The sequence below is a fragment of the Rutilus rutilus genome, assembly GCF_951802725.1.
Source record: "Rutilus rutilus genome assembly, chromosome: 19".
Classification (NCBI taxonomy): Eukaryota; Metazoa; Chordata; class Actinopteri; order Cypriniformes; family Leuciscidae; genus Rutilus; species Rutilus rutilus.
Window position 1 is genome coordinate 3,031,573 of NC_140232.1, and position 18,821 is coordinate 3,050,393.

Below are 18,821 nucleotides of genomic sequence, written 5' to 3' on the forward strand. Positions count from 1 at the left end.
AGTTTAGGGCTGTGGGCACTCAGCATACACTATAATTGCATTAAACCTCAATCGCACACTTGCATAATATTCAATATTACTCTGTAAAAAGAGGTTTTAATTAAACTGAACACTAGTGACTATCATTGGAGATAACTGTAGAGTAAAATTAGCTAAAATTATAATGTTGGCGATTTTAGGCCGGGCAAAGATTAATTGTAGTTAACCTGACAAAACTTTATCTAGCAGGAATTACTAAATGAATTTAAGTTCATACAACAAGATTACAACAAATCATGTCCAACAAATTAGATTTTGTTGGAAAAAATGTAATTCATTTTCGTGGAAAAGGTTTCCTTAATTTAATCAAGTTCGTTCAACAACTTTTTTTTTTTTGAGTGTAATTTCACATATTTTGTCTTTCAGTAACTCTTAATAACTCCAGATTTCCAGGACTTAAATGTCAAAAACTCAAATTCAAGTATATACACTTTAAGCACATTGCATGAACCCTGTTTTTTGTTTTTTTCTGTAAGAACAATAGTGCAACTATTCATGTTCAGTCTATAGGCTTTGTAGATGAAGAAACACAATGCTTTATATATAGATTGTAACTGAAAAATACTGCTAGGCAAAATCTAATGCATTTGAGCTCATTGGCGGAGGGCGATGCCGGCTCTCTGATGCCAACTCAGTGTTGTGATGTGGCTCAGGTGGAGCAGGTGTGAACGCCGACCCTTCAGAGAATCAGTCGTCCTGGAGACGTTCTGTACAGTGTGTGTACGACCAAACATAAACCGTCCCGCGAGAGATGTTGCACTGCATCACTCTTACCAGTTAGCATCACAGCGTCGACTCAGCACTGCTGATTATGTTCCTGAAAGTAATGAAGCTGTATTGCATGACTTAGCTAACTGTGATTTTGTATATGTACATTTCTGAAATACATAACTTAGACAGATCCTCTGATAACAGATGTAATGTGGACTCATGCATTTTCTGTAAAGCTGCTTTGAGACGATGTGTGTGTGAAAAAAGCTCTATACAAATAAATGTGAATTGAATTGACTTGAAGAAGTACAGCCACATATCCAGTGTCTGAAATCATTAATGCATGGCAGGGCTATTTGTGTTCATTTCTTAAAACTGGATTATAATAATGAATCTTCAATGTGTTCATAATGAAGACAATAGATATAAACTTTATTTTCAGAAGTAATCACAAATATGTCACATAAGATATCATCCAATTTATTTCAAAGTTATTTAATCTCTTCCGACAGAGACACAGCAAGTTACTTACATTTCCCCCGATTATCCACATGGATGTGTTTGAGTAGTAGTATCATTCGGCATTTAGGAATGATCAGGGCAGAGATCAGATTAGTGCTTTAAAAAGGACGTGAAATACCAGAACTACAAATCTAACATTCTGCATTTCATAAAAGAGAATGGCATTATATGCAGCTAAGCTTTTAATAACCTTGCTTTTTATAGCAGGGTTGGGATGCAGTAATCTGATTTGGAGTAATCTGCTCAAATCTGGCATAAATGCTGACCGTATGCCTCTCGAACCGGCCGCTCCTATTGGCTGAGCCGCATCATTACTCGTGTGTGCTGCAAACTGGAACATGTCATACTGACATTCAGTATTAGATCAGTCTCAAGGCAAAGTCCCAGCTATACAGCCACAGTCCCATATATACTGTACAGGTTTAAGATCTAGACGTATTTACCATTGCATTTACAGTATTCTTCAGCTACTGATGTTGGAGCGTGTCACAAGTAACACGCTGTGAAATGAAAATGAAGATATTTTGGTAACACTGTTTTACAATGTCTTTGTGCTTATAGGCCTGCCATAGTAATAACAGTAAATTATGCATAATTACATGCAACTAACCCCTAATCCTACCCTAACCCTATAGTAAGTACATTAATATTACTCAGTACTTAAATATATTTATACTGTAACAATGACACATTAAAATAAAGTGTAACCGATATTTTTTATATTATCTCATTATTTCTGCGCAACCAAACTGTTCAAGCTTCAGAAAGTTCATGAAGACGTCAGATCCCTAAATCCAGCAGTGTAAACTATGCTCTCACTTTATGAAGAGATTTCATTGGGGATTTTGTTCACATATGATCAATGCACACACACTTTATTAGGTGCACGTTTCCAGCACCGCGTTTGACCTTCAGAACTGCCTTAATTCTCCGTGGCAGAGATTCAACAAGTGCTGGAAACATTCCTCAGGGATTCGTGTCCGTCATGAGATCATCACGCAGTTACTGCATATTTATCAGCTGCACATCCATGATCCGAATCTCCCGTTCCACCACATCCCAAATCTGCTCTATTGGACTGAGATCTGGAGACTGTGGAGGCCGTTTGAGTTTAGTGAACTCACTGTCATGTTCAAGACACCAGTTTGAGATGATTTGAGCTTTGTGACGTGTGTGTTATCCTGCTGGACGATCCATCAGATGATGGTCATTAAGTGCTGGACATAATCAGCATCAATACTCATGTAGACTGTGGCGTTTAAACAACGCTCAATTGATAATAAGAGGCCCAAAGTGTGCCAAGAAAATATATAACACCATTACACCACCAGCAGCCTTCTGTTGCGTGTTCCCGGGGGCGGGGTTTATGTAAATTCTAGGGTTTGTGATGTCACTAACCCGTGAAGAAGCTCATTGTAGTCCTTAGGCCGTGTGTCCACCAAAGCGCTTTTAGCCAGCTGAAAAGAGAGCGTTTTGGCAGCGCAGCATTTTTTTCAGTTGAGACGCTTTGCTTGTTATGATAAGTAATATTCGCGAAAGCGTTACTAGTATCTCATTTCACACATATTTTGTTTCTATGTTGATTCTAATTAAAATGTCGATACAATCCAATATATTTTCTCTGGCTCTTGTTTTAAATGATTTTTTCCCGTTATTATGCTTGTTGTCGTCATCTGTTGACGTTGTACAAGCAGAATGTGGCGGTTGGTCGGTGTGGTATTAGTCCCGCCCCTCCTCCACTGTGATTGGACGGTTGGGTAAAAAGTGACAGTGATGAGCGCTGCGTTTTACCCAAAGTTGAACATTCATCATGGCGACTGGTAAAAAACACAGAGCGCTCAGCACTTCAGCGTGAAAAAAAGCTCAGCGCCTCGTTACGCTCATGGCGTTTTAAAAACGCGGCGCTCCCATTGAAAACAATTGAAAAAATAGGCCAGCCGCGTGAAAAACCGCTTTGGTGGACACACAGCCTTAAAAAGCAACTTCTGTAAAAGAAAATCTCTCCCTTCACATTGAACTTTGCCAGATGTTGTTTGCTCAAACAGCAACATTACACACTAACTAAAGTTAAGAAAGTGAAATCATAATCAAGGACCCCTTTAACTGAAGTAAGAATGAGATTTGTGAGAAGATCTTCAGTGAAAAGTGAGCCTGTTCCTCACAGACCTCCTTCAGTCTGTTACTGGTGCTCTAATGGTGATAAAGAGGGATTTGTATAGGCTCTATCTGTAATGGGATATGCCAGATATGTTTAGAGGTGTCTCCTCTCTTCCTTTGACAAAAAAGGCATCCGTGTAAATGTTTTGTACATCATTATTTATTGTTGCACAGAAACCATACACAGCATAAAAAGACCATAAACTCATATAAAATCAATAATGATCAACTAGATTCAAATATCAGGGTTCAGTAACAGTGAATTATATAATGATAAATAGTGACTGCATTTCTAGGTGGCTGTATTTGTGTCTGTATGGGCCATGAGATTGACACGGTAAACTGTGGTCTCGTCTCCTCTGACGGTCAGCAAAGCACACGCTTCAACCACTGCGTTCGGCTGGAACACAAAAACACACACACTTCTGACTGATCGAGGTAAAACACACAAACTACACCAGTTATACAGTAACCTACAGGGCAATATCAGTTCTGTGACTCTTGATTAATGACATATTCACTCAAAATATGACACATCAGACCTAAAACCTGGAGCTCACAAAAGTTACTGTCAGTGGACAGACAAAGATGAACTCTAGAGGAATCTGGAGTCAAATCGAAGAACAAACTGGTGTGACGTCATTTCGAACAAAATCAGGGCAAAATGAACGTTGTTTGGAGTTTGTTTCTGGAGTCTGAAACAGTTTGCCAAAGATAACTTTCTGGAAAAGTTCACTCCGGCTGTTAAACACCTTCAAACACCCATTGGTCGGTGTGGTGATGATGTAATAGGTGGGTGTGGCTCTGAGGCTCCGCCTTCTTTGAGGTGTAAATCTCAGATTAATTTCTTCTGTTCAGTCCGTCGAGGACAGACGTGAGTGAAGACATGAACACACTGAGAGCCGCTTTACAGCAGAAACTGAAGCTGTAATTGTATTTGAAAGAGACGCTGATACTGTTTTTTCATGTTTAATACTGTAAAGCTGCTGCTTTAAAGCAATCTACTGTATAAAGTGCTTTATAAATAAACGGGCCGTGACTTTACCGGAGTGCTGAATCTCACATCTCTGTGATCAGATGCTTTCTGAACGGCTGTTTTCTCACCGCTGGCCTGTTAGTTGTGTGTTTATTGTGTTATTGAGAGGAAAGCGCAGCACATATTCACATATTCATCTATTCATCTCATCAATGTGGACGGCGTCGGGATGTTCGCTAACAGTAAATCACTGCAAAAGTGTTTCGAACGTCTTTTTACCTCTAAGTGAAGTACAAAAAAAAAAACTTCGTCGTAAATATATCTGGGCCTTCATGTAAAAGTACATTGCTAAACTGGGGTGTGTTCTAGATAACAGGTTCAGCAACTTATCCGGGTAAGTTTACTTAGTAAATATATAACCTCAACTTACGGTTCCAAAAACTTGGGTAACTTTTAGGGTAAGTAGCCAGTAGTTCCAGGGTTAGTCAGAGGCACTCGGTGCATGCATTTACATTCATGCATTTGGCAGATGCTTTTATCCAAAGCGACTTACTGTACATTGCACATAAGTATGGAAGCTTGTTTCCGCCACAGTATAAAAAATAAAAATTGCAACTTTTTATCTCTTGCAACTCTGACTTTTTTTCTCACAATTGCATGATATAAAGTTGCAATTGCGAGTTATAAAGTCAGAATTGCATGTTCTAAAGTCAGAAATGCATGATATAAAGACGCAATTGCATGTAATTAACTCAAAAACTGTAATTAACTCAAAAACAGTAACTGACTTAAAAGTCAGAATTGTGTGATTTATTTAACATTATTCTGACTTTATAACTCGCAATTGTGAGATAAAAAGTTGCAATTATCTTTCAAAATATTTTATTCTGTGGCAGAGACAAGCTTCCACACATAAGGTACACAGTTCATGCATTCCCTGAGAATCAAACCCATAGCCGTGCCGTTGTTTCTGCAGACAGCACAGATTACACACAACATCATTTCAGCACTCACGGCGAGACCAGCCGACGGCACCCAGGTGAGGCTGATGGGACGCCGCTGTCCTGCATCCACACTTCCCTGCGCCGGCGTCACGCTGAAGCCCTGCTGTTCGACCGCGGAGAGATTCTCCCAGAGGAACTCCAGCGTCTGACAGCAGAACACAGGAGATATCAGCAGGAACCACTTCAGACATGTCATGACTGATCAGGGGAATACAGCTGTGTCCCAGATCACGCACTATACACTACGCACTTACGCACTCAACCGTGTAGTGTATGAACTTTATACGTTTATTTCGTCTTTCAACATCGGAGTCTGATAGCCCCTCCCCTTCCGCTACGTTATTAAAGGGTTAGTTCACCCAAAAATAAAACTTCTGTCAGTAATCACTCTCCCTCATGTCGTTCCAACCCCGTCAGACTTTCGTTCATCTTCTGAACACAAATGAAGATATTTCTGATGAAATCTGAGAGCTGTCTCACTCCTCCATAGGCTTCTGTGTTATTGAAACTTGCCGGTCCAGAAAAGTTAGTAAAGACATCGTTAAAATAGTCCAAGTGACTACAGTGGCTCAACCTCAAGTTTATCAAGCGACGAGAATCACATAGTGTACCAGCGCAGCGCTTCTGGGTTGTATGTCAGAACGGAGGCTCACTATTGGCCGACGCTGGTCATGTGTGTGTTGCGTGTGATTCTGGCCAATAGCGAGCCTCCGTTCTGATGTACAACCCAGGCGCGTTGCGCCGTTACACTACGTGAACTCACTCAGAGACACACAGAAGAACATGAAGAGTTGAATAAAGTCTGTATTTCTGTTTGTTTTTGCGCACAGAAAGTATTCAAGAGGTTGAGAGGTGGAGTCACTTTTTTAAACATTGTCTTTACTAACTTTCTGGACCGGCAAGTTTCAATAACACAGAAGCCTATGGAGGAGTGAGACAGCTCTCAGATTTCATCAGAAATATCTTCATTTGTGTTCAGAAGATGAACGAAGGTCTTATGGGGTTGAACAACATGAGGGAGAGTGATTACTGACAGAACTTTCACGTTTGGCTGAACTAACCCTTTAAAGCGGTGACAGTCGAGTGCATGAAGTGTCTAACGTTCTACACTTTACACGTTAAATAAGAGCATCATCATCCGGGTATTTAAAGTGCACTTGGAATTTTCAGTGTGAACACATGCACTACTCATGCACTATTTATACTACACAATGGCGTAGAATAGTGCACAAGTCTGCGATCTGGGACGCACCTAATGTCTTCAGATGAACAGTTCACTTACTTTTTTAGTGGGCGGTTTGGAGCCGACGACACATCCCACGTGGAGTTTGCGTGTGACTGCGATTGCTCTGCCCTCTTCATATTCACTCACAAAAGTCAGCAGCAAACTCTTGCTGTCTACACAATGTTTGTGAAAAAATGACAAAGACACGGAAATCAGGGATAACAGCTCAAAAAAGTGCTTTCTGTGTTTCGACCAATGGTGTGAGTTTGGGCAAGGATCACCTGAATGTCTGACCAATGAGAGAAGAGGAGAGTGTTTGGGAAACCTGAGACTTCTAATGATTAATAATTAAGACTTCTCTTATACTAATTAAGATATTTAAGACTTTTTTGGCCTTTTCTGACAGGCATGTATAGCAGGAATGCGGACCAGACTCAAAAAAGTCTGACTACATAACACTACGCAGAAAGTACACAAGTAGGTTTTACACAAGTTCAACATGTTAAATGGAGTAAGAAGGGTTGCAGAAGGAAATACAGCCTGAGCATGACTACAGTAAGACAGCAGCAGAGCGCAGTACCTGGATGTCCTGATGAGTATATATGTGATGGGACGAGTGCTTCAGAACAGCCGTCTGCTGGATCCCCTCCACTGACGAGCATGTAGTCTGAACATGAAGAGCCTCTGAGCTCCAGCACACACACCGTTTGCTATCAGCACATTCACAAACACACAATTATTTCTGTCAAGACATCAGAACTGCTGTGTATGAATGACACAGGCTTTAACCCTCCGGTGCTGTTCATTTGGGAGACATGTTAGTGTCCGAACACCTGACTTTTTTATTTTCAGTAAAATCAATATATATTACTATATTATCATACCATTATATATTTTTTTTTGAGAATTGTATGTTACTTATGAATATTAATGCAATACTTACAATCATTTTCCCCCTTGAAAATAACACAATACATTTTTTATCATTCATTTTCAATTAAAGCTCTATTTCATGTTAAAATAGAGACAATGGGCCCTATTTTAACGACCTGAAACTCAAATATCAAGCGCGAAACGCAAGTAACTTTGTGGGCGGATCTCGGCGGGATAAATGACTCTTGCGCTCGACGCAAATCTAAAATGTGTTGGTCTGAAGTAGCTTCATTACTCATAGGTGTGGTTTGGGCGTAACGTGAAATAAACCAATCAGAGCGTCATCTCACATTCCCTTTAAGAGCAGGTGTGCTTGTTCCATGGCGGATTGCTATTATAACGGCGGACATTTCTTGCATTAATCTAACAAAAGGTGTTTTAGCTTTTGGCCATTAAAAATTGCCAACAGAGTAATAGTTTCCCAGTAAAAATATTTAACTAATGTAGAATATATATATATATATATATATATATAAATATAATATACAACTTTTTGTGTTCACATGGGGCAATAAAGTGTGTTATCCTGACTGTAGTGTTGGTGTGGAGATGAAGATGTCTAACTTTGTTGATGAGTTGGACTGTGAGAAGGTCTCTGTAATGCAGACTCTGGTGATCGGGGTGAAAGGTCACAGTAATGTCAGCAGCAGCAGCAGGAGGAACAGCGCCACCTGATGGACACACACTGAACACACTCAAGCCGCTGTGGTTCTGAGGACCTGAGAGGAAGAACGGACACACGAGGACATTAACGTCATCTACAGTAGTGGCCAAAAGTAGAGGATATTTCATCTTTTTTTAAGTTCTGTTTAAGTTCGATTAAACATCAAAATATGAGGAAAATATGTAATATTTTTTAAATATTTTAAATGTGATGAAAGATACAATTATTTGTCAAAAATGAAAGGCAAACTACAGCTTTTTTATTACAGGTTTTATTTTACTATGCAAAAAAAGGAAGAAAACCCCACAGAAAAACTAAAATCTCACAGGAAAAAGCATTCATTGACAACAACATAATCAGTTATTCATATTTCTTTCTTGTTTTGTGTTCATCATTTCAGCTTGTCTGCACAATTTGGCATGTTTCTTTGCATTTTTAAAAATAAAACAATTGACTCCAAGTTCAACTATGAAATATGCTTACAATATTTAAATAAAGTGTGAAGATGACATCACTGTACAACAGCTGTCAAACACAATTTGAAAACATAAAAAAAAAGAAAGTTTTTAAAAGAAGTCTCTTCTGCTCACCAAGGCTGCATTTATTTGACCAAAAATGCAGTAAAAACATTAATATAGTGAAATATTATTACAATGTAACTCATCTGTACAGTAAAGTGTCATTTATTCCTGTGATCAAAGCTGAAATTTCATCATCATTACTCCAGTCTTCAGTGTCACATGACCCTATTTTACATTGTAATAATATTTCACAGTTTTCGCTGTATTTTGGACTAAATATTTGCAATGTTTCCAAACTGTTGACAGGCACAGTATCTGCCAGTAAATGAGCTGTTCATGTTAAAGTTGTTAAGAGTTCTGGTAACACTTTAACACTGTGTGTTTTCTGGGCAGAATGTGCAGTCACATGCTTGTGTAGTGTGTGTAAGTCACCCAGACGTGTGTGTAACTCACCCAGACGTGTGTGTAACTCACCCAGACGTGCAGTGGAGTCCATGAGCGACAGAATCCTCTCGCTTTCTAACGTCACACTGAAGCGCACGTCCAGTGAGGAGGCGTTCTGCAGCTGAACACACACCACACACAACACATCAGCTCATTTATATCACATTATATAAATGAGTAATGTACAGTAATGATGCTGAGAATTCAGCTTAGCTATTCATTTCTTTTGAACGGTAGTGTATCGCCATAAGAACAGACTCTGCATCAGCTAGACAGGTTATCTCCCTCGCTCTGATCGCTCTTACAGTACAGTACAGTTTTGCTGGAGGTTACAGAGGTGACTGGAGATTTTACACGCCTGATCTCTTATACTCCAGGCAGAACACATTACAATGAGCAAGAAACAGCATGTGAGACTGCACAGAAACACAGGGGACAGAACTGATCCTATGGTGACAGTGACCTCTAGTGTTGAACTGCAGCAGGAACATGACATTATTCATCCCATACAGTCAGAACAAATTTAAAAGATAGTCCCTTTAGCAGGGTAGTACCGTTAAAGGCCCAATTCTGAACAAGATCTACCCCCAAAAAGGTGCATATTAATACCTTAGTGTAGTAATATATACCTTTAAAGGCACTACTATCAGACTTTTAGGGGTAAATGAGGTACAAAGATGTCCGTTTTAGGATACAGTGACAAGCTTTTGTACGCTTAAAGGGAATTTTGAATAACTAGAAGTATAATTTGATAACTGTACATGTTTCTTCAGTTAACAGGAGTGTACATTATGCACCCTGAAAAAATGTATTTTCTTATTTAGTATTTTTGTCTAATTTTTCATTACAAGCATCTAAAAATTCTTAAATCAAGATACATTTACTGAAGAAGCAGAATGATTTAAGATACCAAGTTTTTGCTTAAAACAAGAAATAAAATCAGTCACTGGGGTCAGAAAAACTATTTCGTTTCCCTGTGAATTAAGTTTCTTTTTCTTACAATTTTTCTTGTTTTAAGCAAAAACTCATTAAATTTATCATTTTTGTCAATTCACACGTTGATCTGATTGGTTACAAGGTAGTTTGTGACGTCAGAAACACCAGCGATTTCAAAGCGTGTTTTTGAGACTGTCTTTGGTTCACTGCAGTTTTAAGGAGGAAATACTCAGCAATGGTGTCGACTTATGAACTTACACATGCTTTGTCTTAAAGCATATTAAAAACACCACATAGACACATAAACAACATTAAAAGCTGGATTTTCACCACAGGGGGTGGTGCTTCTCAAGTAAATGTCTCTTGATTTAACAATTTGTACTGGAAAACAAGGCAGAAACACTGAGGATGAACATCATTTTTAGAAGTGCATCATCTGTCAAAAGTGAAATTTCCGCGGCCAAAGAGAAACGTAGAGTTGATACCCTGAACACTTGCGAGGCGCTCTCGTTTGCAGGCACGCAGTCGAAGTGAATGTGTCCTTCGTGTGAGCAGGAGAGGACGGGACTGACCGCTTCAGCACACAGCGAGATCTCCAGTGTCATCTGACGGCAGCTCACCTCCAGACTCTCACAGTACTGACAACACAACACACATCTCAGCAGATTCAGCCGCACAACTGGGTGAATGCTCTTCTAATACACTGAATCTGACCAAACCTGGTCATATTTCACCAACAATAAAGACAGTACGCATTACAGTCATGAGAATAATGAGTAACGAGAGATGTTTTGCATTACTACGATAAGATTTTTTTGGGGGAAAGGGAAATTCGGTCATCATTTACATCTAAGATATGTTGAGCACAGGAGTTTGAGTGAAAAAAAGTACAAGCTTCTGTGTTCACCAAATATTTGTTGATCATTGTTTATATGTATATAAAAGCCTAAATTAATTATATTCATCATATAGAGCAATTGTATCTTTTCACAGGACTGAGTCTGTTCACAGCTGATATTAAGATGCACTTTAATCGATCGAATCACAAGTAGACGAGGGAAACACATTCCCATTTACACCTGGTGTTTTAATCCGTCTCTTCTGTCCACTTTCAAACACTTCTGTCCTGCTTTCTTCGAGGGGAGGGTCTATGGGTGAGGAAATGTACGGGTTTTTCAGATCTTCCAATGTAATGGACAATAAGCTCATGTAATATACATATGAACACTACCGGAGACGACGGAGAAACACACGGAGAACATCAGCTTCAGGTTCTGCTCTGACAGACGCGAGATCAGCCGAACGCTGTGAGTGTGTGTTAGAAATCAGGAATGATGAGAGAGAACATTGTGTTTGGTATGTTTTTCATCTTCAAACCAAACTTGAGTCTTCAGTCGACAGAGTTTAAATCCCGTCTGGCTGTCGCTCTTCCCATAATGTTCCCGCATTAGACCAGTAGACGGAGAGAAGACGGTCTTTAGTGGCTGTTTGAACACATTCGATCACATGAGCGTTTACACTACGAAAGCAATCCGGTCGAATGTGTTTTCTACTACCTCTGGAAGTGGAGGAAACTGGACGAGCTCAAAGCGTTTTAGACCCGTTTACTCCTTTATTTAGAGTCGTCCACTCGTGATCCGATCGACCAAAACACATCTTAGGGCCTTGGATTAAACCGCTCGATTCATATGGATTTGTTTTACAACATTCTTATAACTTTTTGGGATATTGGAAGTTTTGATTACTTGATTTTTCGAAGATTGTGAATTTGAAACGCATTAGAAAGTGAGAGACTGTAAGTTTTGAATGCTTATATCTCCTAAATGCGAGTTTTGTCATTGTTTTGGAAACACACCAGCTTATTCATAACCTTAAGGCTAACATATTCATACTAAAAGCTAAAAAACTTACATTTTGATTTCCAGGAGCCTTTAAAGAGCTCTATTATGCTCTTTTGAATATGACCTTTAATGTAGTGTGTAATAAATCTATAATAAATTTATAATAAATAAATCTGTAATAAACCCTAATAAATCTAATAGAGTTTTTAAGATCAAAGTGCACTACAAGTTATTGTCTCCTAAAATAAATGATAAAGTCTGAACTGCCTGAAACGAGTCGTCATCAATACCAGTCTCAGTTCTCGTTTGGTTCGTGTTGTTCATATTGAGAAGACGCTGTTTTCTGAGATTGATACGGTAAAACCCACGCCATCGTTACTGTTCGTATCACTGTGTGTCAAGAGCTGAGATTCAGATATGATAATGAGCGTTTGGTTTCTGACCAATCAGAGCAGAGCAGCTCTCAGAGAGGCGGGGCTTAGAGAGACTGAACCCTTGATCGAAGCGTTTCAGACACTGAGAGAAAAGAGCTGATGCTGCAGTGGAGATTATGAGAAAAATAAAATGTTTTTTGGATGCATGTAAACCTGTTTTAGGAGAAAATTAGGGGGCCTTTAAAATAGCATATTTAATCACTCTATTTAAATCTATTTCTCTGTAGCTTTAAATACACTATTTAATATTACAGCATCTATCGAGCATCTACATTTAGTTATATCTATTTTACAATCAGCTGGTGTCGCACGGCCCCAAGATCAGATACTGACAATGATATGAAACACTTTTTGCTATGATGTGTGTATGGGTGGCGGCGGCGCTCACCTTCTTGGCCACAGAGGGAGCAAATGCGATCAGGAGTGTGTGTGTGTCTTCAGGACCGATGGATCGCATGGCGTTCAGCACAGAAAACGGCCCGTTCACATCCAGCACTGATGATGTCAGCTGAAAGTCAGCAGGTTAAGGCTGATATCAAACACAACACGAAAGAACAGCAGCATTTCTACCACAAGAACTTCATTTTACCATTAACAACATTAAAGACATGTTTAAGCTTCAGTACAGTACTATCGACACGTTTTTTTAAAATATACTTACATTGGAATTCTATGCGTTAACAGCAGAAATGTGATGCTTGTATTTTAGTTAACATGAGTGCTTTAATTAATTGTGTTATTTGAGATGTAAACTGGTTTGAATTGTCGTTTTTGAAAGTGTGTTACTGATGGAAATGTTTCTTGAGCATCAAATCATCATATTAGAGTGATTTCTGAAGGATCATGTGGAGTATTGATGGAGTAATGATGCTGAAAATTCAGCTTTGATCACAGGGATAAATTACACTTTAACATATATTCACATAGATAACACTTGTTTTAAATTCTAATAATATTTCACTATTTTTACAGTATTTCTGATCAAATAAATGCAGCCTCTCAATGATTGAAAAAGATACCTTCACAAACTCTGAGGAAATGTTCTGGATCTTCACCTTTTTCAACACCTTCTGACCTACAAGGTTGAAACCATTACAAGTGAACAGGTCAAATGCAAGCAGTAAAGGTGACGACGAAACGTGTCTCACCGACTGCCACCTGACTGAAGTGGAGTGTGTGTCGGTCAGAGACGAGAAGCAGAGCCGGTCTGACAGCGGGACAGTGTAACTCCAGATACAGCGTCTCATGAGGGCTAAACAATGGTGACACTTCACAATAAGGTCTCATTTGTTAACATTAATTAATGTATAAACTAACATGAACTAACCATGAACAATACATTTGTTACAGTATTTATTCATCTTTGTTAAAGGGGTCATATAATAGTACATGCACTTTTACGAGTTGATTGTACTGAAATGTGTGTTGGCAGTGCCTGTACACAACCATCATAAAATGATAAAAATCCATCCAGTGTTTTTTTTTTTAATCTCACATGGTCGGACGCCCCTCCCACGATTGTTGATTGACAGCAGCGTTTCAACACAGACCCGCCCTCGCTCGTGAGCGAGCTGTCAATCATAGTCCACGCGTCATTGTTGATACGCTGGAGCACTGTCTATGAGCAGAATGGCGTCTCAGTGATTGTGGTGTTCTGTTCTTGGGTGTAATAACGAACACAGCATCATTTTGATGTTCCTAAATCCGAACCGCTGAAGACGCAGTGGCTGAGTTTGTTTTCGAAGGGAATATTCCCCACGATCAACGTCAATGCTTTCATGTTTGCGCGAATCATTTCACACACCAGACTGCTTTACAAACGAGGGTCAGTATAAAGCTGGTTTTGCTAAGAAGCTGCTCCTGAAAAAAGGATCGGTACCAACTATTCGTGTTCCTGCTGCACCTCCAGAAGAAGAAGTGAGTGTAACGTTTTATTAACCTTTATATTAATATTTATATTAATCTTTGCAAATCGCTTGCTGCACGCTTCACGATGAATGCGGCTGTTTACACTCAGGGTACATTACGGCATGTTTTCTATGTACGACGTTCTCAATATAATTCATAATCCCACGTTTATAATGAACAACACGTTATGGTTATTGTGTTACGGTGTACCCACAGAACAGAGGGGCGGGGTGAGCAAAGCTCATTATCATTTAATCACACATGCACTTAAACGGCGTGCTGAAAACAGCTGTTTTTGACCAGGTAAAATTAGTGTTTTCTTACAATACTAATGAGAATTTTTAATTAAAGTGTATTACAAACTTTTAATTTAGACCCTAAAGAATCATATTAGCTTGTACAAAAATGGCATTATATGACCCCTTTAATGTTAGATAATAAAAATACAGTTCATTGTTAGTTCACATGCATTAACTAATAATATTAAGAAATACAACTTTGATTTTAATAATGTATTAGTAAATGTTGAAATTAAAGTCCCCCTGTGGTGTAAATCCAGCTTTTAATGTTGTTTATGTGTCTATGTGGTGTTTTTAATACGCTTTAAGACAAACCATGTTTAAATTCATAAGTCGACACCATTGCTGAGTATTTCCTCCTTAAAACTGCAGTGAACCAAAGACAGTCTCAAAAACACGCTTTGAAATCGCTGGTGTTTCTGACGTCACAAACTACCTTGTAACCAATCAGATCAACGTGTGATCGTCAACCAGTGGATCTCTGAGCTGAGTGAGTGAGTGAGTGGAGGCGGGGCTCATTTGCATATTCATAGAACCGCGCATACTAAATGAGGCAAGGAGGGTGTCCAGTTACATTCAAGATATTTAAAGCATGAAGACATTATTTTTCAAGGAAAAAAAGTTTAAATATATAATTTTGGTGATTAAAGATGAGTTTTAACGGATTAAATTATTGACTTCAGGGGGACTTTAACATTATCTAAGATGAATCAATGCTGTAGAAGTATTGTTCATGCTAACACAGAGTTACCTGGTGAACGTTAAACTTGAATAACTTTTAATGACTTTTTGAAGGACACATTTTCCTCGTTCTCCCATCATCACCTGTATCTGGGCTCCTCTGATGTGTCTGGTGTAGAAGTGAAGCAAGAGATGACATAGCGAGCGCGACGCTCAGTGAAGGAGCGCAGAAGCGAGGCCTTCGCAGACACATATTCAAAAGAGCTGTGAAGAAATGATATAAATATAATTAGATTTTCAATTGTCCCCTGACAATTATGCCAACATTATAAAGCACAAACTGTTTTTACCCTGCTTGAACGTCTGCTGGGTTCGGCGAGTGGACGGGACTGCCGTTTGCAGGCGTCACTTTACTGCCTTGATCTTTCACCAAAAGCAACTGAGTTTCCATTTTGCTCTGTGAAATGAAGAAAGACAGCAGGGAAGTTACAACAGCTGGCAGTGCTGTGAGTGTGAGAAGTGACGTGGTGTGTGTGAACCTTACTTTGGTGTCAGGTTGTGTGTGTTGGCAGTCGATGGTCTCGTTCCTCCGGCGAAGAACCTCTGCTTTGATGACATCATCAGACAGTGTTGGGCTGAACGTCACCTGGATCAGACACCTCTGAGGAGGACACACACACACACACACACGCTGAAACAAACGGACCTGAGACTGACAAATAAGGGAGATGAGCAGGTTGTAACAAGACCCAAATCTCACTAGGGAAGTATTTTAGTCAAATTAGTTGTTTCAAACATTTAGTAAATTAAGATGCTTTATCTGCCAAACTACAATTCAAGTGAGCATGATAAAACCCCTCTGACACACGCTGAGAAGAAAAACACTGTATTCACCATATAAAGTTAACTTGTGTTCTTGGGTATTTGTCCATAAATGTCAGGTTGGAAAAAAAGTCACAATTAAAAATAGATGTGTGAGAATGAATTCAGAAGCATGTGTGCGAATAAAGAAAGCGCATAAAACTTAGACATTTCACAATCAGAGACCCAGTGTATTTCAGGCTTGTTTATAATTAAAAGTCCCAAATCATGTATTTTTTCTGGTTATTATTGATATTTTGGTTAGAAACCTGGTGTACTTCATGTATTCTAATAAATTAAATCAATCTGCTTGTAAATGTCTCTTTGTATTCAGTTATTATGGAAAATAATTTGACTATCAAAAATAAACCTATTATGAGAAATATTCACTGTAATAAAATGTGACAACTAGCCCCGATCTGCCCTAACTGATGAATCAAAGGCATGAACAAACTGAATGTGGACAAAAGCAAAGATGCAGTAATGAAACGAGATAATAAAGCAGAAAAATGTGAGTGATTGTGAACTGTTTCAGGGGTGAGCCGCACCTGTCCAGGCAGGACACGTCCTGAAGAGGGTGTGATGGAGATGTCTGGGTCTTCAGGAACAGAGAAGGAGAAGAGCCTCGGCCCGGCGCTGAGACGGTTCTCCACATACAGAACTGCAGTGGTCCGGTCACCCAGAGCCGTCCTGCCAAACTCAACCAAACTATCAGAGAGTTTCAGAGAAGGCTGGACGCCAGTCGCGTGACAAGACAACACGAAGTCTCTGAGTCAAGAAAAGAGAGGCATACGAGTTAGAAGAGCAACTAGAACAGGTTTTCCTGCTTGAATGTTGATTATTCTCCTCATATTCTCCATTGTTGCGGCTCCTCTCTTCCCAGTCTGTCAGGAACGCTCTGTTTACTTCCTGTCTCTGTGAAGCCCCTCCTTCTGAAAAGCACACTGTGCTCTGATTGGTCGGCTGGAGCAGTGTGTTGTGATTGGTCGAGCGCTTCGAGTGTGTTTGGGAAATGTCCCTCCCCTTACCATAACCGCCAGTTTAACACACTACTGACTAACTCAACCAGGCCTTTATTATGTATTATATAGTAGTATATATACAACCAGTATGAATTATTATAATGAGGAATATTGTGACGTGTTCCCGGAAGAAACTCAAGACTACAGTGGAGGCGTTTCAGGAGTTCAGAAACACTGACTCTGATTTAGAGAAGAACTGGAGCTTTTCATGCTCAGACAGCAACATCACACACTAAACACAGATGAACATGGAGCATAATATGTCCTCTTTAACACAAGAGACTGCTTTAAAGGGATAGTTCACTTTGAAATTAATTTTTGATATGTTTTAGCTTACCTCAAGGGCATCCAAGATGTAGGTGTCTTTGTTTCCGCAGTAGTTTCAATTTTGATATTTTTAGGTCAAACCGTTCTTGTCTGTCAGTCATATAATGCAGGTCGATGGTCATTGTCTCAAAACACAAGCACAGAGTCCAAATTAAAACAATTCCCCATCGTCCAAATGAAACAATTCCCCATCATAAGTACACATTGATGGCCTAAGACACGAAACGAGCGGTTTGTGTGAGAAAACGAACAGTATTTATAGTGTTTTTACCTCTTATACACAGCCACGTCCAAGTGATCTGATCTGACGTGTACGCAGACTGGTGCATAGATATATACACTAGATGTCGCCTTAAAGACATTCGTTCCAATGAACTGCTGTAGACAAGGCGACATCTAGTGTATATATCTATGCACCAGTCTGCGTACACGTCAGATCAGATCACTTGGACGTGGCTGTGTATAAGAGGTAAAAACACTATAAATACTGTTCGTTTTCTCACACAAACCGCTCGTTTCGTGTCTTAGGCCATCAATGTGTACTTATGATGGGGAATTGTTTCATTTGGACGATGGGGAATTGTTTTAATTTGGACTCTGTGCTTGTGTTTTGAGACAATGACCATCGACCTGCATTATATGACTGACAGACAAGAACGGTTTGACCTAAAAATATCAAAATTGAAACTACTGCGGAAACAAAGACACCTACATCTTGGATGCCCTTGAGGTAAGCTAAAACATATCAAAAATTAATTTCAAAGTGAACTATCCCTTTAATAATACATTTTTCTGGCAATAGCTGATAGTGTCAGGAAAGATACATGTGACCCGGCTTCTGGCCACATAAATATACAATAAGACCTCATTAAACAGTAAACATCTACATTAAGTTGCAGCAATGGTGTTGACTTATGCTCTAAGACAAACCATGTGTAAGTTCATATTAAAACACCACATAGACAAATAAATGTGGCGAGCAGGATGAGGTCGAGGGCCGTGAGAGGCCGGTGGCGTGATTAATGATGAGCAACACCTGCACGACGCACTGGTCTTAAAAAACTCCAGATTTGATATATACATATTATAGAGGAAGCATGCTAGTGGCCAGAACTCTATCAGTTTGCACTGTTGGCCACTAGATGGGGCCGGATGAGCTGAAGTCTTGTGTTCAGGCACAGCTCTGGACAGCTTTATACAGTAAACTGCTTTTATTTCAATCATGTGCTCTCATTAAACTGCATTACATATCCTACTGCCAGCTTTTGTGCTCTTATAGACATCTGCACGTGTTAAATGTGACATTGTTTAAAGTC

At 39.4% G+C, this 18,821-nt stretch overlaps 1 protein-coding gene across 1 annotated transcript in view; it reads right to left on the reverse strand.

Moving 5' to 3' along the window:
* Positions 1 to 3,605: 3,605 nt before the first annotated feature.
* cfap74 (cilia and flagella associated protein 74) overlaps positions 3,606 to 18,821 on the reverse strand; it is a 54,816-nt gene continuing 39,600 nt past the window's right edge. The window contains exons 24-37 of the mRNA XM_084389718.1: positions 16,705 to 16,924; positions 15,840 to 15,956; positions 15,646 to 15,752; positions 15,440 to 15,559; positions 13,556 to 13,659; positions 13,427 to 13,482; positions 12,796 to 12,915; positions 10,618 to 10,770; positions 9,206 to 9,317; positions 8,132 to 8,286; positions 7,215 to 7,344; positions 6,692 to 6,807; positions 5,420 to 5,554; positions 3,606 to 3,829 (exon numbers count right to left, since the gene is read on the reverse strand). Coding sequence (XP_084245844.1) covers positions 3,722 to 3,829; positions 5,420 to 5,554; positions 6,692 to 6,807; positions 7,215 to 7,344; positions 8,132 to 8,286; positions 9,206 to 9,317; positions 10,618 to 10,770; positions 12,796 to 12,915; positions 13,427 to 13,482; positions 13,556 to 13,659; positions 15,440 to 15,559; positions 15,646 to 15,752; positions 15,840 to 15,956; positions 16,705 to 16,924 — 1,753 coding nt within the window. The 3' untranslated portion in view covers positions 3,606 to 3,721. The remainder of the gene's footprint in view (positions 3,830 to 5,419; positions 5,555 to 6,691; positions 6,808 to 7,214; positions 7,345 to 8,131; positions 8,287 to 9,205; positions 9,318 to 10,617; positions 10,771 to 12,795; positions 12,916 to 13,426; positions 13,483 to 13,555; positions 13,660 to 15,439; positions 15,560 to 15,645; positions 15,753 to 15,839; positions 15,957 to 16,704; positions 16,925 to 18,821) is intronic.